The sequence below is a fragment of the Lepidochelys kempii genome, chromosome 1 (assembly GCF_965140285.1).
Source record: "Lepidochelys kempii isolate rLepKem1 chromosome 1, rLepKem1.hap1, whole genome shotgun sequence".
In the NCBI taxonomy this organism is placed as follows: Eukaryota; Metazoa; Chordata; order Testudines; family Cheloniidae; genus Lepidochelys; species Lepidochelys kempii.
Window position 1 is genome coordinate 17,389,192 of NC_136380.1, and position 15,770 is coordinate 17,404,961.

At 44.6% G+C, this 15,770-nt stretch overlaps 1 protein-coding gene across 3 annotated transcripts; it reads right to left on the reverse strand.

Annotated features, from left to right (window-relative positions):
* Positions 1–241: 241 nt before the first annotated feature.
* On the reverse strand, positions 242–15,729 carry KCTD21 (potassium channel tetramerization domain containing 21). 3 transcript variants are annotated; one of them, XM_073335630.2, is made up of 2 exons: positions 15,362–15,729; positions 242–4,917 (listed from the first exon to the last, which is right to left on the reverse strand). In XM_073335630.2, exons 1-2 carry the CDS (start codon positions 15,554–15,556, stop codon positions 4,105–4,107), a joined length of 1,008 nt encoding a protein of 335 aa, XP_073191731.2. In that variant the 5' UTR covers positions 15,557–15,729; the 3' UTR covers positions 242–4,104. The 3 variants fall into 3 exon arrangements, with proteins under 3 accessions (XP_073191731.2, XP_078708317.1, XP_073191741.1); XM_078852191.1 differs by lacking the exon at positions 15,362–15,729 and adding an exon at positions 6,380–6,847; XM_073335640.2 differs by having other exon boundaries at positions 243–4,917; positions 15,605–15,729.
* Positions 15,730–15,770: the final 41 nt, after the last annotated feature.

Here is a 15,770-nt window from a genome sequence, read left to right on the forward strand (position 1 = left end):
CACTTTTCCAACCCAGATAATATCCTATGTGCCCAGAACCATTTACATGTGAACTCACTGCAGCTGCAATGCTTACAGCTTCCTGTCATCGTTAGAAAGAAACCACTAAGGAATACAACTGTTCAGTTGGACCTGAGCTAAAGAACTTATTCCCAGGAGTTGCAACTAATTGGTACAACTAAAGCCCTAGGTGGCTGTGAGATGTTTTTTAATAGGTTTGGAGGCCTACAAGAAATTGCCAACTGTTACAGGGCTGGGTGTGTTTGTGTGAAGGTGACACTTGCATGTCATCTCGTGAGCTCTCTGGAGCAGGGAACCATTTTATTACACATTTAGAAAGCATCTAGTGGGTGCAAATCGTATAAATAGTATTTAAATTGACTTCTTTTCCTTCAATGCAACTGCTACATCAAAATAATATAGGTGGTTGTTCAAATTTAGAGACTGTGAAGAGCCATGGGTTGAATAGCAGTGTTGCAGTATCTTTGCAAGAATCAGTGCTAGAGGACAGAATTGTTCACAGTATAATGGATCAAACCTTAAAGGGTCAAATGCATCCATACTTGCGTAGATTATAGCCTATGGTTTAAAATGGCTTGGGCTTCTGCTTCATGTCCACACTAGGATTATGCTAAACCAGTTTGGTTGCATTGCCTTCTGGGTAGGTATTGCAGAATTCCTAGTGCAGCTCTCAGAACTAGTGATTCCTGGGTGGTAGTATTATGATAATGTACTGTGTAAAGTCCTAGAAAGGGGGGAAAAAACAACAACTTCAGAAAATACCATTACATTTTAATTTGCTAACAAATTTATGTCCCTCACTGAATTTGGTGCACCACTTGTTACATTTTATTTACTTATTTTTAAAATACACTTTTAGTAACATTATTCAGAACATAGCTATAGTCAGAAAAAAGTGAAACAAATTTAAAATTAAAATGCACAATAAACTCTGTAAGAGTTAGAGGAAATAAAACAGATTATGATATTTTTCAGAAAGCAGTAAGTCAAAAGCATAGCTCTCTTAACAAATCTGGGACAAATTCTGGCCAACTAGAAAATCCTAAAGCCAGAAGCAAGAAAATAGGGGAGAGGGTGCCCAGCAGCCCATTCCTAGACTCATAGCTTCCTTTAGAATCCATGGATATATCACACCACTCCACTCCTAATGTTATCTAGGATAGGAGCCATCAGGGAGTTCTTCCCAAGGAGCAGAGGGGTAGCTGTGTTAATCTGTATCCAAAAAAACAATGGGGAGTCCGGTGGCACCTTAAAGACTAACAGATTTATTTGGGCATAAGCCTTCGTGGGTAAAAAACCCACTTCTTCAGATGCCTGGAGTGAAAATTACAGATACAGATGTAAATATACTGACACATGAAGAGAAGGGAGCTACCTTACAAGTGGAGAACCAGTGCTGACAGGGCCAATTCAATCAGGGTGGACCAGTCCACACAAGAGATCCACTTCCTGGACACTACAGTACAAATAAGTGATGGTCACATAAACACCACCCTATACCAGAAACCTACTGACTGCTATGCTTACCTACATGCCTCCAGCTTCTATCCAGGACACATCACAAGATACATTGTCTACAGCCAAGCCCTAAGATACAACCGATTTTGCTCTAATCCGTCAGACAGAGACAAACACCTACAAGATCTTTATCAAGCATTCTTAAAACTACAATACCCACCTGTGGAAGTAAGGAAACAGACTGACAGAGTGAGATGGGTACCCAGAAGTCACCTACTATAAGACAGGCCCAACAAGGAAAACAGAATAATAGAATATCAGGGTTGGACGGGACCTCAGGAGGTCATCTAGTCCAACCCCCTGCTCAAAGCAGGACCTATCCCCAACTAAATCATCCCAGCCAGGGCTTTGTCAAGCCTGACCTTAAAAACTTCTAAGGAAGGAGATTCCACCACCTCCCTAAGTAACCCATTCCAGTGTTTCACCACCCTCCTAGTGAAAAAGTTTTTCCTAATATCCAACCTAAACCTCCCAACTTGAGACCATTACTCCTCGTTCTGTCATCTGCTACCACTGAGAACAGTCTAGATCCATCCTCTTTGGAACCCCCTTTCAGGTAGTTGAAAGCAGCTATCAAATCCCCCCTCATTCTTCTCTTCCGCAGACTAAACAATCCCAGTTCCCTCAGCCTCTCCTCATAAGTCATGTGTTTCAGTCCCCTAATAGTTTTTGTTGCCCTCCGCTGGACGTTTTCCAATTTTTCCACATCCTTCTTGTAGTGTGGGGCCCAAAACTGGACACAGTACTCCAGATGAGGCCTCACCAATGTCGAATAGAGGGGAACGATCATGTCCCTCAATCTGCTGGCAATGCCCCTACTTATACAGCCCAAAATGCCATTGGCTTTGTTGGCAACAAGGGCATACTGTTGACTCATATCCAGCTTCTCGTCCACTGTAACCCCTAGGTCCTTTTCTGCAGAACTGCTGCCGAGCCATTCGGTCCCTAGTCTGTAGCGGTGCATGGGATTCTTCCGTCCTAAGTGTAGGACTCTGCACTTGTCCTTGTTGAACCTCAACAGATTTCTTTTGGCCCAGTCTTCTATTTTGTCTAGGTCCCTCTGTATCCTATCCCTACCCTCCAGTGTATCTACCTCTCCTCCCAGTTTAGTGTCATCTGCAAACTTGCTGAGGGTGCAATCCACACCACCCTCCAGATCATTTATGAAGATATTGAACAAAACCGGCCCGAGGACCGACCCTTGGGGCCCTCCACTTGATACCGGCTGCCAATTAGACATGGAGCCATTGATCACTACCTATTGAGCCCGACAATCTAGCCAATTTTCTATCCACATTATAGTCCATTCATCCAGCCCATACTTCTTTAACTTACTGGCAAGAATACTGTGGGAGACCGTGTCAAAAGCTTTGCTAAAGTCAAGGAACAAGATGTCCACTGCTTTCCTCTCATCCACAAGGTGCAAAGCAAAGGAAAATCAGGCCCCTGGTCTTTATTGAAGAAAAGTAATTAGAAAACATCATGCATAATCTTATAGAAGGGATGGTTTATATTCCAAAAGGCAAACTATGTTTCGTTCAGCCCTTAATGCTTCATTACCCATCTCCCCTGGGGAGCGTGTGCCCAAAGAGAAGCTGTGGGGTATGGGTAGATGTGGTTCAAACTATTTAGAAGACATTTGGGGCTGACACTCTCTATCCTCTTAATTGTCTCCAGAACAAAAAATGTTTTCAACAGTATCCTCCGGACACACATACCATTATGAGAAAGACCAAATCTAGTTATCTTTAATGCATTAGAGCATAATTGGTAAGGGTTTAAGTGTATCCACAGCATGTTTAAACAAAACCCACGTATACAGCATTATTCTGTTTGCTATGGCATCCTTTGTCATTTGTGATACAAATTGCCCCGTGGAAACATGGCTACTCCAACAGAAGAATAGGACTGAGGCTTCATTACAGGGAAAAGAAGACTTCAGTTTAAACACTCTAAGCCAGATTCTCTGCTTCCTTTCATGGTCATTTATACCTGTGTAAAATGTGTGTGAAACCTCTATCCTGCTGACCTGGTAGCATTCTACATCCACTCTGGCCAGGTATAATTGGCTACACAATGTGCAACATGGTGGAGAATCAAATCCACTGCACTTAGTACAACTCTGCAGCTCTATAACAGTGCACTGGATAATCTCAAGGCGATCTGTAAACCTCATTAGTTAAGCCTCACGGAATTCTTTTGAAGTAGGTTAAGTATTATTATCCCTGTTTTCCAGTGGGAAAATGGAGTCAGAGAGAAGTTAGTGACCTGCCCACAATCACACAGCGAGTCAGTGGCGGAGGCAGAAATGGAACCCAGGACTCCTTAATTCCTAGACCCTGCTCAAGCCAATAGACAGCATTCCATCCATCTAGACTATAGACATATTCTGAAAGGTCACTGGTAAATTCAGTATAGGAAAATCAGCTCACAGTTAGTGAGTCTTAGTACACATTATCACATGATTTTATATTAGGTTGTTTGTTACAGTGTCTTGAAGCGGGTCTTAAAATGAAACACTGTGTTTGGTTACGTCTATCCTGATATCATAATAACAGGCTATTTCTACTTGTACCGAATTAGTCGAATAATCTTATTATTCATGAAATCAGAGGCATGCGGGTGGGAGGAATCCACACAAAATCCATCACTCATGGCTATTTTTAGCACCTCTTCTACAAATACCTGGAAGCTATTAATTTGCTTATTAGCTGGTACCACCCAAAGTCTCTTTAAGTTCTGTCTAGTGTACTCCTCTTCTGGCAGGCCTTCCACAGTCGCGACCCAATCCAAGGTCAAGTGATTGGGGTCCTGCAGGTAGCTGGATATTGAAGACAGGTTGCCATTGAAGCAATAGTAAAGTCTGGAACCCAGCAGCTTCAAGAAAAGAGATGACGTGCTGAATATGTGGGCGCTAAATACTTCCATGTTGGAGGAAGACAGGCTGTAGATCTGGGGCGCTTCCCGAACAGTGAAATGAACTGTCTGTGTCCTCTGATCCAAGGTGATGTTGAGCATGGCGTTCTTCTCAGCTTTGGAGAGCTCCACCTCCTTCTCTTGCAACGCTTCAATCAGTGGCTGGACCTGATAAAAATCTGCCTCCCGTCGTAGCAAGCCCATTTCCTGGAAGTCTTCAGGGAGGTCCAGGTGGGAAGTTCTCAAGAAGTTCAGGATGTAGCGGAACACTTTGCCATCTCTGTCAATGAAGCAGTTGCCTTGGCTATCCCTCTTGGTTGGCATCTTTCCACTGAACATGGCACCCAGCATGGAGTCTGGAAAACTAGTCAGGGTAGACAGGGAAGTGGTGTACAGTTTTCCTCCAACATTGAGAGTTATAGGTTCTGACATGATGAAAAAGTCACGATGCTGGGAATAATACTGGGGGGGAAAAAACAAGACAACATGTTTAGGGGTTCAGAACAGCCACTTTGGGGAATATCCTTGATTTACAAGGATATACATCTATTTGTATGTCTATATCATTATGAAAACCACAGAAGCTAGAGATGGGTAAAGTTTTAGAGGTCATCTTGGACATATGGGAGAGAAAGACAATTTTGTTCTGGCTCCCAACAGATATTCACAACGGCTTTGTCCAGTTCATTTTAATAATGGTCTTAAGTGAGGTACTTCCATCACTTCCCATCCAAAATGAGGGTAAAATCCTGGCCCCACTGACTTCAGTAGGGCCAGGTTTTCATCCTGGGTCCACCCAATCCCATATCCCTCATGCACCCAAAACTTCCACTGAGCCACACAGAAGTTTGGGGTGCATAAGAAATAAGAGATCAGGAAACTTGCATATCTTTGGTGTTCCCTGCATGTGCTCCATTTAGAGCGCAAGGGTGTTACCAGAACCACAGAAGTTACCATAGCAGAACATCACAACACTGCTTTGTGTTGTCTTCACCATGTTACACAAGTGTGCGACGGTGACAAGTCCTAATCACACAAACGTCGCAATGCACAGTCAGGATGTTGTGCTGCCAAACACATATGACTCCATGCAATAATTAAGTTGCTCTCCAGTTCTTCAAGGTTCATTACAATCCCAGTCTAAGAGGTTTCATCGTTCAGAAACATTCCGGACCATGTCTCCAACTAATTTAACCCAGCGTAGTACCACCGCAGTCAATGAGGATTTTCAGCAGCTGAGGATCTGGTGCTCAATCTAGTGTTTCCTTTCCTCAGCTTCATGTTCCTTCTAGCTGGGGGTTCCCAGTCCAGTCTAATCAATGGCTCCCCCTCCCATCCAGAGATACAAGGTAACTGTCTTCTACAAGCTCATGCTGCAATACGTGTGTTCATTCCATAGACAGCTGCCACATTGCTCCCTGTAGAATACACTTTGAGTGGAGGCATTTCAGTAATTAAATATGGAATAATGAGAGATACTGTGCCACCATTATTGGCTCTGTAGTCATATTAATACACATAGCGACAACATGATCTTACACTCTAAACTCAATTCTCCACTGGCTAATACCAAAGACAGTAACCGTGCTCCTCTCTCCTTTCCTCCAAGGATCTCCAAGCACCTACAGACATTTGTAAGTTAAGGTTCACAATACCCTTGTGAGACAGGTGATTGTGATCTCCATTTTACAGAGGAGGAAACTGAGGCACAGAGCAACTAAAGCCTCGATTTTAAAATGTGTGTGCACTCAACTCAAGACTCAGCCTGGTTTTGGAGAGCCACTGTGCACGCATTACTTCAACAGGGGCAGCCGGCATTCAGCACCTCTGATTAAGATAAGGTGTTAGGGATCTGAAGCTGAGTACCCAAGAAGGGAGACACCCCTCATTAATGGACACTTACATTTTGATCTAAGCAACTTACCGAAGGTCACAGAGGAAGCCATTGAAAAAGCCCAGATCCAATTCCCAGCCTTTTGTCTAAACCACAAGTACAGCCTTCCTCCTCATACCTGACATTCCATTAACCCGTGATGTACATTAACCCATTAATGGGTGGAAGGAATCAGATCTGCTTGAGCACATAGCAGCTCTCTGAGCCTGCGGAGCTCTTTGCATATAAGATCACTGGTTAGATGCCTGCGTATAGCTCGTGATGAAGGCCTTGAGCTTTAGTACCAGCCCCACACGTATTTAATAAAGTTGGGCAAGAACTCCGGCATATAGACAGACACAGTTCACTACAAACCCCACAGTACCTGTGGCACATTCCCATTATTAGCTACAATGGAATGTTTCGTGAAAAAAAATTAGTTCCTAGGATAAAACTATTTTTTCCCCAACCTTAAACCCTGCTCTCCACTGAAGTGTCAGCATATTCCACTGCTCATGAAGAATTCTATCTACAGCTTTCTGCTTATGTAGAGCAAGGAGATGAGTCAAAATTATATGAGGGGGTGGCCTGCCCTGGCTCTGCAGTTCAATTGACAGCTATGAGTTTTCCCAAGAACTGATACTCTGGCTGTAAAAAATTGTTATGAATGAAATGTGACATTCCAGAGATCTGCCCAGGATGAATTTTTTTTTTTAAAAGTTTAATCAAAGAATAAAATCACCATATCCTACTATATGGAACACAGAGAACAAGCCCATTCCTTTGTGTTATTACCACACTTCTCACCCTCTTTGCTGGTCCTGACTAGTTGGAAAGAGAAAAGTGTGATGTTTTCACTTAGTTTGTGGGACAATCTTCACTTTGGCACCATTGAGTGTCAAGGATTATAAAGTGAAGGTGGCTGGTTCAGATAATTAGCGATAGGATATAGACCATTTTCTCTCTAGGTCCTGGTTCAAATCCAACCCATGTTTATACTGACACAAAGGCTGTTTGGTACCCTATATAATATGAGGTTTGGGGAGGGTCTCTCAGTCCAGTTCCAATGGACATAACGTAACTGGCCCCTTTGTTGTTAGTCTGAGTGGAAGGGGCCAAAGATTGAATGGAAACTAACCTGCTCTTTCATCCCTGAAGGTAGTTACTTCCAAGTCCACATGAAGAACAGCTATATCCCAAATAGAGCATGTCGGTCTCCCAGGGTATTCTAATTTTTGCACACACTGAATTCATTTAAAAAAAATTTCTGGATTGACTAAGACATGAAAATATTTTAAAAACCCCAAAGCGGATTAAGTTTTCAGATTTTTTTTTTTTGCACTCTGTAGCCAGTTGTCTTGTAAAATTGAATTTGCATACAATAGGCCCAATGTCTGCTTTTGTTTCCACTTTTCATTTCATTTATAAAGCTTCCTATCTTTGCAATGCTGTACAAACAAGGCAAATCTGATTATCTGGCAGCCCAGGACAACCAAAAACCCCAGTGCAAATGACATTTAATTAGTTGCTAGCTGCTGGACACACCACTGACTTGACCTTATTGACCAACACATCTGACCCTAGGCTGAGAATGAAAATGAGCCTCTTGCCTCACTTTCCCTGTAAACATTAACTAAAGGCAGATGAAATGGATGACTTGGCAGTCTAGCCTGCTGCTTTGCTGAATTCCTCACCCGGGCATGATGTGTGGGCCCCATCCTGTACTATCAGGATCATGCATGTAGCTAATGTAATAATAAATAATAGCTAGCTCTTATACAGTACTTCTAATGCAGGACTTAACTGCCATTCAGTAGCATTTATGAAGGAAGTGAGGTGGGCAGATGGCACTCAGTCTTGGATCAGCAGCAATTCTCAGCAGATGCACCCAGGATAACTAAGTGCAGATAACTAAGTGACATGCATGCAACGAAGGGGGTATTCATCCATGAAAGCTTATGCTCCAATACGTCTGTTAGTCTATACAGTGCCACAGACTCTTTGCCACTTAGATTCTCTTCGAGTCAGAGACTTACCACATCACAACTTGGGGCTTGACTATATGGCCACATTGTGCAGGAAGCTGGTATGTAAATCTACAGTGTCATAACCAGCCACACACTCACTGTCCACATGGACCCTGGTGACACACACTAAAAATTCCATACTGTGCTTTGATCTACTGTGGTTTCAAACAGCAGCAGATTAAAGTACACTACAAAACTTTTAGTACACAGAGTCAATTATTGCATGGCAGGCTAGTGCGCTTTAGAATTATACCTCATCTTGCCACACACTAACTCGCAATGTAGACAAACCCTTAGAAACAGCAACAATTAATTTTAGCAATGACAAAAGAAAATATTCAGTCCAGTCATGTATTTTTGCAGACAATGAAATATGGAACCCAGGTTACCGTGGGACAAGTCACCTTAATAAAGAACTCCCTGCCTGTCCAACTGGATTGAGAAAGGGGCTCAAGATTTCTAGATAAAAACGTAGAGAGAGATTGTCCCCACTGTCTATACACCGCTGTGGCCCCTTAGCCAGGTGGGGGAGCATTCCATCAGGACAGGCATGACAGAGAACAGCTGTCGGCCGTCCTGGACAAGGCCCAGAACATGTGGTGTATCAAGTAGAGGGGAATCTCCATAGCAGAGACCATGGAGCAGCCACAGCTAACCTAGGCAAGACTGCTGAAATTTAGAGCAGCTCTCTAGGCTGCCTAGGTCACACCAGCCCAGAACTGGGAAGGTGCAAAGGTGTCTTAAAGCACCTTTGTCTCCTCTTCTCTATGTACCTCAGCAGGTGCAGCACACAATGTGAGAACAGCTGTCTTGGCTGACATGCTGGGGATGGAGCCTGAGACCTCCAGACCTAAAGTATGAGTCTCTATAGCTTGAGCTAAAGAGCCAGGCTTGGTAGCTGGGGGCTGTGACAGACTCACTATCCTCTGTGGATGGGGGCCAAAAGAGTGGGGTGGGGACACGTAACACACACTGAACAGTGGGTTACACCAGTACAGAATCTCACTTCAGTATATTTAGCCCTTCTATAGCCCCCTGCCATTCAAGGATCTCAAAGCACTTCACAGTACAATCAGTAACTACCCTCAGGGAGGCAAGTAAATAGCATTATCTTCACTTGGGTGACCAGATGTCCTGCTGTTAGGGGCTTTGTCTTATATATGCTACTACATCTCCTCTCCACTCCCTCCCTCCCCCTAAAAAAGTGTCCTGATTTTTCAGACTTGCTATTTGGACAGCGAGGCAGAGAAAGTTTAAGTTGTGTGACCTTGGGCATGCAGCATTTCAGTAGCAGAAATCTCTCTCTCCCAACTCCTAGTCCTGTGCTCAAGTCACTAGACAGCTTGTCTCTTGGAACAGAATGACTGAGACATGCACTGGATCTGTAGTGCCCATTGTAGGCTGTAATACCGAACTGCAGCCTCTTTGCTGAACAGAGCCAGGACATACGGTATGCATGATCTGCTAATACAAAAAAACCATAGAAGCTCACTCCAGTTCTGCTAGCTCTGATGAGTTTTGAAATGGCATTTTTGATGGGTTTTTATGAGCACTCTTCAGAACATTGACCTCCTTTAGCAAAAACAAATCAAAGTCAAAATCTGTTTGTGGGAAAAGCTTATTAGATAGAAAATGGCCTGAATGTCTCTGTTTTGATATCATGGAGTTTTCTTCTAGTCCTACTGCTTTTGACTTGGCAATAGTGTTTACAAATGTTGCAGAGGTAAGAGTTTATTTCCCAGATTCCTTTGACTATAATCAGTGCAGTATCAGTTTAATACCCAATACATTCTCCATCAAAGGCCTAAGTCCTGTACTTGCAGGGGGACAGACTCCTTGATCCCATCTTTCCCCTAAAAGTAAGCTGTTTCATTATTTTTCTCAGTGTTTTCTGTGTTGGAGTTTCTTCCCATTCCTTGTGTGTGTTTTTTTTCCCACTCCTCCCCAAAAATATCCTTTTTATTTCTGTCAGTTGTCCTTTCCTCCCTTCCTCCGCCCCATCCCATCTCTTTTCCCTCTTCCAAAGGTCATGTGACCCTCCCTTCGGTCAAGGTGGGCTTGTCATGGATAGTGGAGCTCCCTCTGCTGCTCCTGCAGTTGGCCTGAGGTAGCTGCAAAAAGGCCCATCTCTTCCTCTCCCCAGCCCTTGCAGTGGTCACAGTCCTTACTGGCACAGGGAGCAAGCTTGGTCTTGAATATGGAAGTGCTGTCATAGACCACCAGGCCAGCCCCACTCTGTACAAGTCTCACATCCCATGCCAGCTATCTTCTATCCTTGATCCTCACTGCTTACCCTTCTGTCTTTTTGCTCCCCATATCTTTGTGTGCTCCCATCTCCACCCCTTCCCTGTATCCCATCTCCCCTCTCTACTCTTGGATCACATCATCACTAACAGGAGCAGAGTGAAACTCATGCGACACTGATGAATATCATTCTACTGCTTGGGAAACAGCAGGGTGCTGAGCCAGTGGAAGATGCACATTAGCTCATCTCTTCTCTCCCAACTGTGTAACTCAGATTGCTCTGTGGGTGGATCACCCCACTGCTCTTGTACTACACTATCCAGCAGGAGCAACAGAGTGAAAATGCCTAGTCTTGCATCAGTTTTACTCCGCTGTTGCCAGCCCCAGTGTGGAAATGCACAGATGGGATGGCTGCCATATTACACCGTGTTCAACCCCCTAGATACTAGCAGACAGCAAATCAAAATGGTTTAAAGCAATTGCATGTAGGATGGGCTTACAAAAAGTACATACTGCCAGACGAATCTGACTGCATTATTGGAGCTTAATTCTAGCAAGAAAAGCAATCTGATCAATGCAGCCAGAGTCTCACTGAATTCAGTAGGACACCTCATTAGCACAAGGGCCTTCTTACATGGGTCAGATTGCACCTTAATGCAGAAAGGGAAAGTGGCACATGCAATCTCATTGGATTCTGGTAAAGCATTTTATACAGTGTCAGTGGACCACAAAATCTTACTCAAAATTCATTCAAATTAGCTTTGGTAGAACACAGTGATATGGCTTAAAACTAGGTAAAGGACCAGCAAAGGACAATAGTAAAACAGCATGTTATCAAGTCAGAGAAGGTGCCTAGTCAGATACCACAAGATACAAGTCTGGTCCTGTTGAACATCTTCACTGATGCTATGGAGAAAGAACGTTAATGAAATCTGCATGATACCAGATAGGGAGGAATTGCAAATACCAGTGAGGAGAGACAGAGGCAACCAAACAGATTAGAAAGTATCAAAGTGAGGTTTCAGTCTGGAAAAAAATGCAAATCAGTACCTCTGAGAACAAATATGAATGTTCACTGGGAGAGAGACCCATGAAAAGCAGTCATGCTAAGAGAGACAAAGGGGGTGATAACATTAGACATGAATCTTCAATGTGTTATGGCAGAGGGAAAAAAGACCACTAGCATTTTGGGCTGCAGAGGCATTGTCTCATAGAACAGAGAAGTAACAGGCTGTGGGTGTCTTCTCACCAGGAGGAGTTTAACACAACTGGAAGAAATTCAGAGCAGTAAAGTAACAGGCATCTGTGAACTGGTGGCATTGGATGATAATGAAAAGTTAAGAGAGCTAAATATGGGTAGTTTAAGAGAAATCTCAGGGTACCAGACAGTCTGCAATATATACACCAGCAAGGGAAATGAATTATTTAGGGTGGTACAATGGAGTATATAACTAGCGGTTATAAAATGAAAGTAAGAAATGGAACATTTATGCTAAGTATCAGGACATCCGGACTAAGATCTTTGGAATAATGCTCAAGAGGTGGGTCATTTTAAAGAAGAAAAGCGAAGAAATGTATTACAGGGAATAATTCTGCAGTAGCAAGGAATGGATTGGCTCCATCTAATAGGTAGCTGTGGAAAAAATTCTGACCATCTGTTCATGGGCAGCTAAGACTTTAAATGTGGTGGTTTTACAAGAAAACATGGTTGTTCCAATTATTAGGCTCTGGTCTCATTCTCATACTAGAGTACATTAAAATGAAATATTAGGGCTGTTGCGATTGTTCAAAGGCAATAATTAGAGGCATTATGCTTGTTCTGTTTTGGAATTCTCATGTTTAGAATGCATTGCTCTCACTTGGTCTTATATGCTTTATTTTGTTGCTTTAGCATTCATTAATTAAAAATGTCACTTGCCAACAGAGCTCTAAAACTGTGCATCAGAACTGAGACCATGCAATACCCTATTTCAAGTTCAGGTAAAAATTCCCATACTTACAAAATACCTAGATACTATGATCAACAGTGCCCTGCTTTGAAATCTAGATCTGGTTGCTCAGTCTAACCTGTCATTCATGCTCTCTGCTGTTGAGCACTCACCATGACTGTGTCTATCTATGTGCTTTGTTCCCCATCTCCATTCAAAACAGTATTATTATTAGCAATGCCTAGAATCCCCAGTGAAGGATCAGGGCCCCATTGCGCTAGGCACGCTTCAGACAAACACCACAAAAGACAATCCCAGTCCCTAAAGACTTACAGTTTAGGTGCGAGGCAGGGTGTGACAGGTAGACAAGACAGACCAACAAGGTAGGAGTGGGAGAAGTACCCAAATGAGCAGAGTTTAGCTGAAGAATAGAAGTGTCAGCTCACCACTTACCTAACCAATGCCAGCTGGCAGTGATCTGTAGGTATCACAGCAGAGGTAGGTTTTAAGCAAGGATTTAAAACAGCATCTGCAGAGAATAGCTTAATGGGGATGGCAGGCAACTATAGTTGGCCATTCACTCATATCTGCCTCAAGTCCTGAAGTGAAGGCTTTCCCGTATATATTTGCGTGGGCTTAGTTTGATTGAGCTCATTGTGGAAGACTCATGCTCACCCACACCAGTGATGGAGGACAATACGAGCACTATTTCCACCAAGAGCTATCTATCTTGAAAGACAGAGGGCCCCAGTAGTTAACTGCTTCGCTAAACCTGCATGTGCCCTGTCTTTGCTATAGGTCTGATTTTGTGCAAGAGGAATTTTCAAGGCAGTCACTAATTCAGGGCCTTCACCTCTTTCCTTGCTCACTCTGTATCTGGGTGAAATGGCCTAGCCTAGCACATGGGATCTTGACTGGGGGAGGGGAGGAGGAGATCAGAAGATCCCAGCAGGTCCAGGGCTGGTCATGACCATCCTCCCTTTCTTTATGGCCAGACGAAAGGGATGTCCTCAAATTCTATTTTGTTGTTACATAGCGTCACGATTTGGAAAAGGTTGAGAGCACTGGTCTAAGAGACTGGAGAGCTTAGAGGAAAATATGGTGGGTATTATCAGGGCCTCATCTTGGAAAGCCCTTTCCCCAAGTAGACATGGAGAAATTTCTCTGCAAAACAGACACACAAGCAACATAAGCACGAATGTTCATTTCATCACATTCCCCAACTTCCTTGCCTTTAGCAGTCAGCTTTGCACCATTCCTCAATCCCTCATCAATTTAACACTGAGGAGTGGCTCAGCATTATCAAGTGCCAAAGAAGTGCATAGAAAACTGCTTTAAAGCATCATAAGTGGTCAGAAGCAGCGCTTGGTTCTCGCCACAGTGCTGGCACTTGTTGCTTAGAGGTAGAGCTAAAGGTAAAGGGATAAAGGTTGTGGATACTGAAACCAAGCAGAGGGTTGCCCTGGGTGGGGGACAAAGGAGAGGAAGACAGGGTTGGAGCCCACTGGGGGTGAGGGGGGGGAAGAGGACAGAGGTAAAATAATGGGTCAAATTGAGGCAGAGGAGTGAAATAATCAGTATATGGGGGAGAAGAGGAGAAAGAAATGAAGCTCAGGAATTGCTGAGGGTGTTGGGAGGAGGGCAGGGAGAAGAGATCATGGAGGAGAGAGAAAAGAACCAATTGCAAAGTGATCCGAGGATCAGGGCAAAAGCCGAGTTGTAACTCACAGCTCTGATGTGACCCACCCCTCAGAAATGGGCTCAGGGGACCATTCCATTTGGTTTGTAAAGTCACATATTTAGGGAGGAAGCAGCCAACTGCCAAACTGAACCTTCGATATATTCAAGAAGCTAAAGCAACCCCCCCCCCCCCCGAATCAACTTAAGCATACTCTTAATAAAGCATTTCACATGCTCTTCAAAGTCCTGGCCAAATTTCCCATAGGGAACTGCATTCCACCCATCTAAAATCCTCCGGGTAGCTACAATGGGATACTATATTATCTCCTGTGCTGAATTGCTGGGTAGACAATTGAGTGTAGGTAGACATATTAAGTTTGTACACCTACTAATTGAGTGGTTACTTAGTTCCTTCTTACCCCAATCATTTCCAGAGGCAGCCCTGCCATCATAGATAAGATTATCACTGACACAATGAATGCAGTTAGAGAGAGAGATGCAGTTTTGTGTTAACTGATGACCAAACAAAAAAACAAAACGAACCTGCCAGTTGTCATCAGAAACTAAACCTTACCAACAAAAAGTGCACTTGGTTCTATACATGGACAACATCTCTCTGTCTGTACCTATATGTTATTAACCACCAAAGGTGGGCACGGTCCAGTACTAAGCAAAGCAAACTGAGCCCTGTATAAAGAAAAGGAGTACTTGTGGCACCTTAGAGACTAACCAAGGTGTGAGTCTCCTCACAGACTGGTGTAAATCAAGAGTAATTCAAATGGTGTTACACTGGGGTAAAACTGGTGTGGGTGGAGAATCAGGTCCATAGCTTGGTATATGGAGGCAGCTGCTGCTAACGAACCCCAATCATCATTTCAGTCCACACTGGGTAGTCAGTCACTGAGAAGGGAGATGTGTATAAGGACCCCAAAGCACTAGCGTTATTAGGGAATTAGGGGGTCCCTAGTGCCTTAAGGCTTCCTTCCCCACATTACAAACTGCTACTATTACCCAGCAGCAATGCTGTCTGCTTGTTTGCAGAAGGGGCTGGGAGTCGGGCTCGACTCCCCGCTCTGCCACTGGCCCTGGGCGAGTCGCTCCACCGCTCCGCACCTCAGTTTCCCCTTCTGCGAGAGCGGGGTGAGGACACTCACCTGGGGGCGCGGGAGGGGGGAGCGCAGGCCGGCACGGGGCTGTGGCGATCCCAAGGGCGAGTCCAGGGCTGCGGGGCGCCGCCGTCCCCAACAACGCACAGCACCAGCCTGGGACCTCGAGCCCCCAGTCAGTCCCCGCGGGGGCAGAGCCCAGGGCCGGGAGGGGGCCCCGGGACTCACCAGCCCCGCAAGCATCCCGCTCCTCGGGGACACCCCAGCCCGCGGCGGGACTGCGGCACCCACCTTGGCCCCCGCGCTCCGCGGGCCCCTGTCCCCGGCGCGGGCTGGGGGAAGCGGGACGAGCCCAGCGAGGGTCGGCACGGCAGAGGGAGAAAGGCTGGCCGGCAGGATCTGGAGGCCCCGCAGCCCTCCCTGGGACTTGTAGTTCTCAGGATGCCAGGTCTCCAGC

Bases quoted from the DNA above. Each gene is read 5' to 3' on its own strand.
- KCTD21 (XM_073335630.2), bottom strand. From the start codon at position 15,556: ATGCTTGCGGGGCTGGTGAGTCCCGGGGCCCCCTCCCGGCCCTGGGCT. The intron at 4,918-15,361 runs GTGAGTGTCCTC...TTTCCCCCCCAG, and splicing joins CCCCCCTCCCGCGCCCCCAG to TATTATTCCCAGCATCGTGA.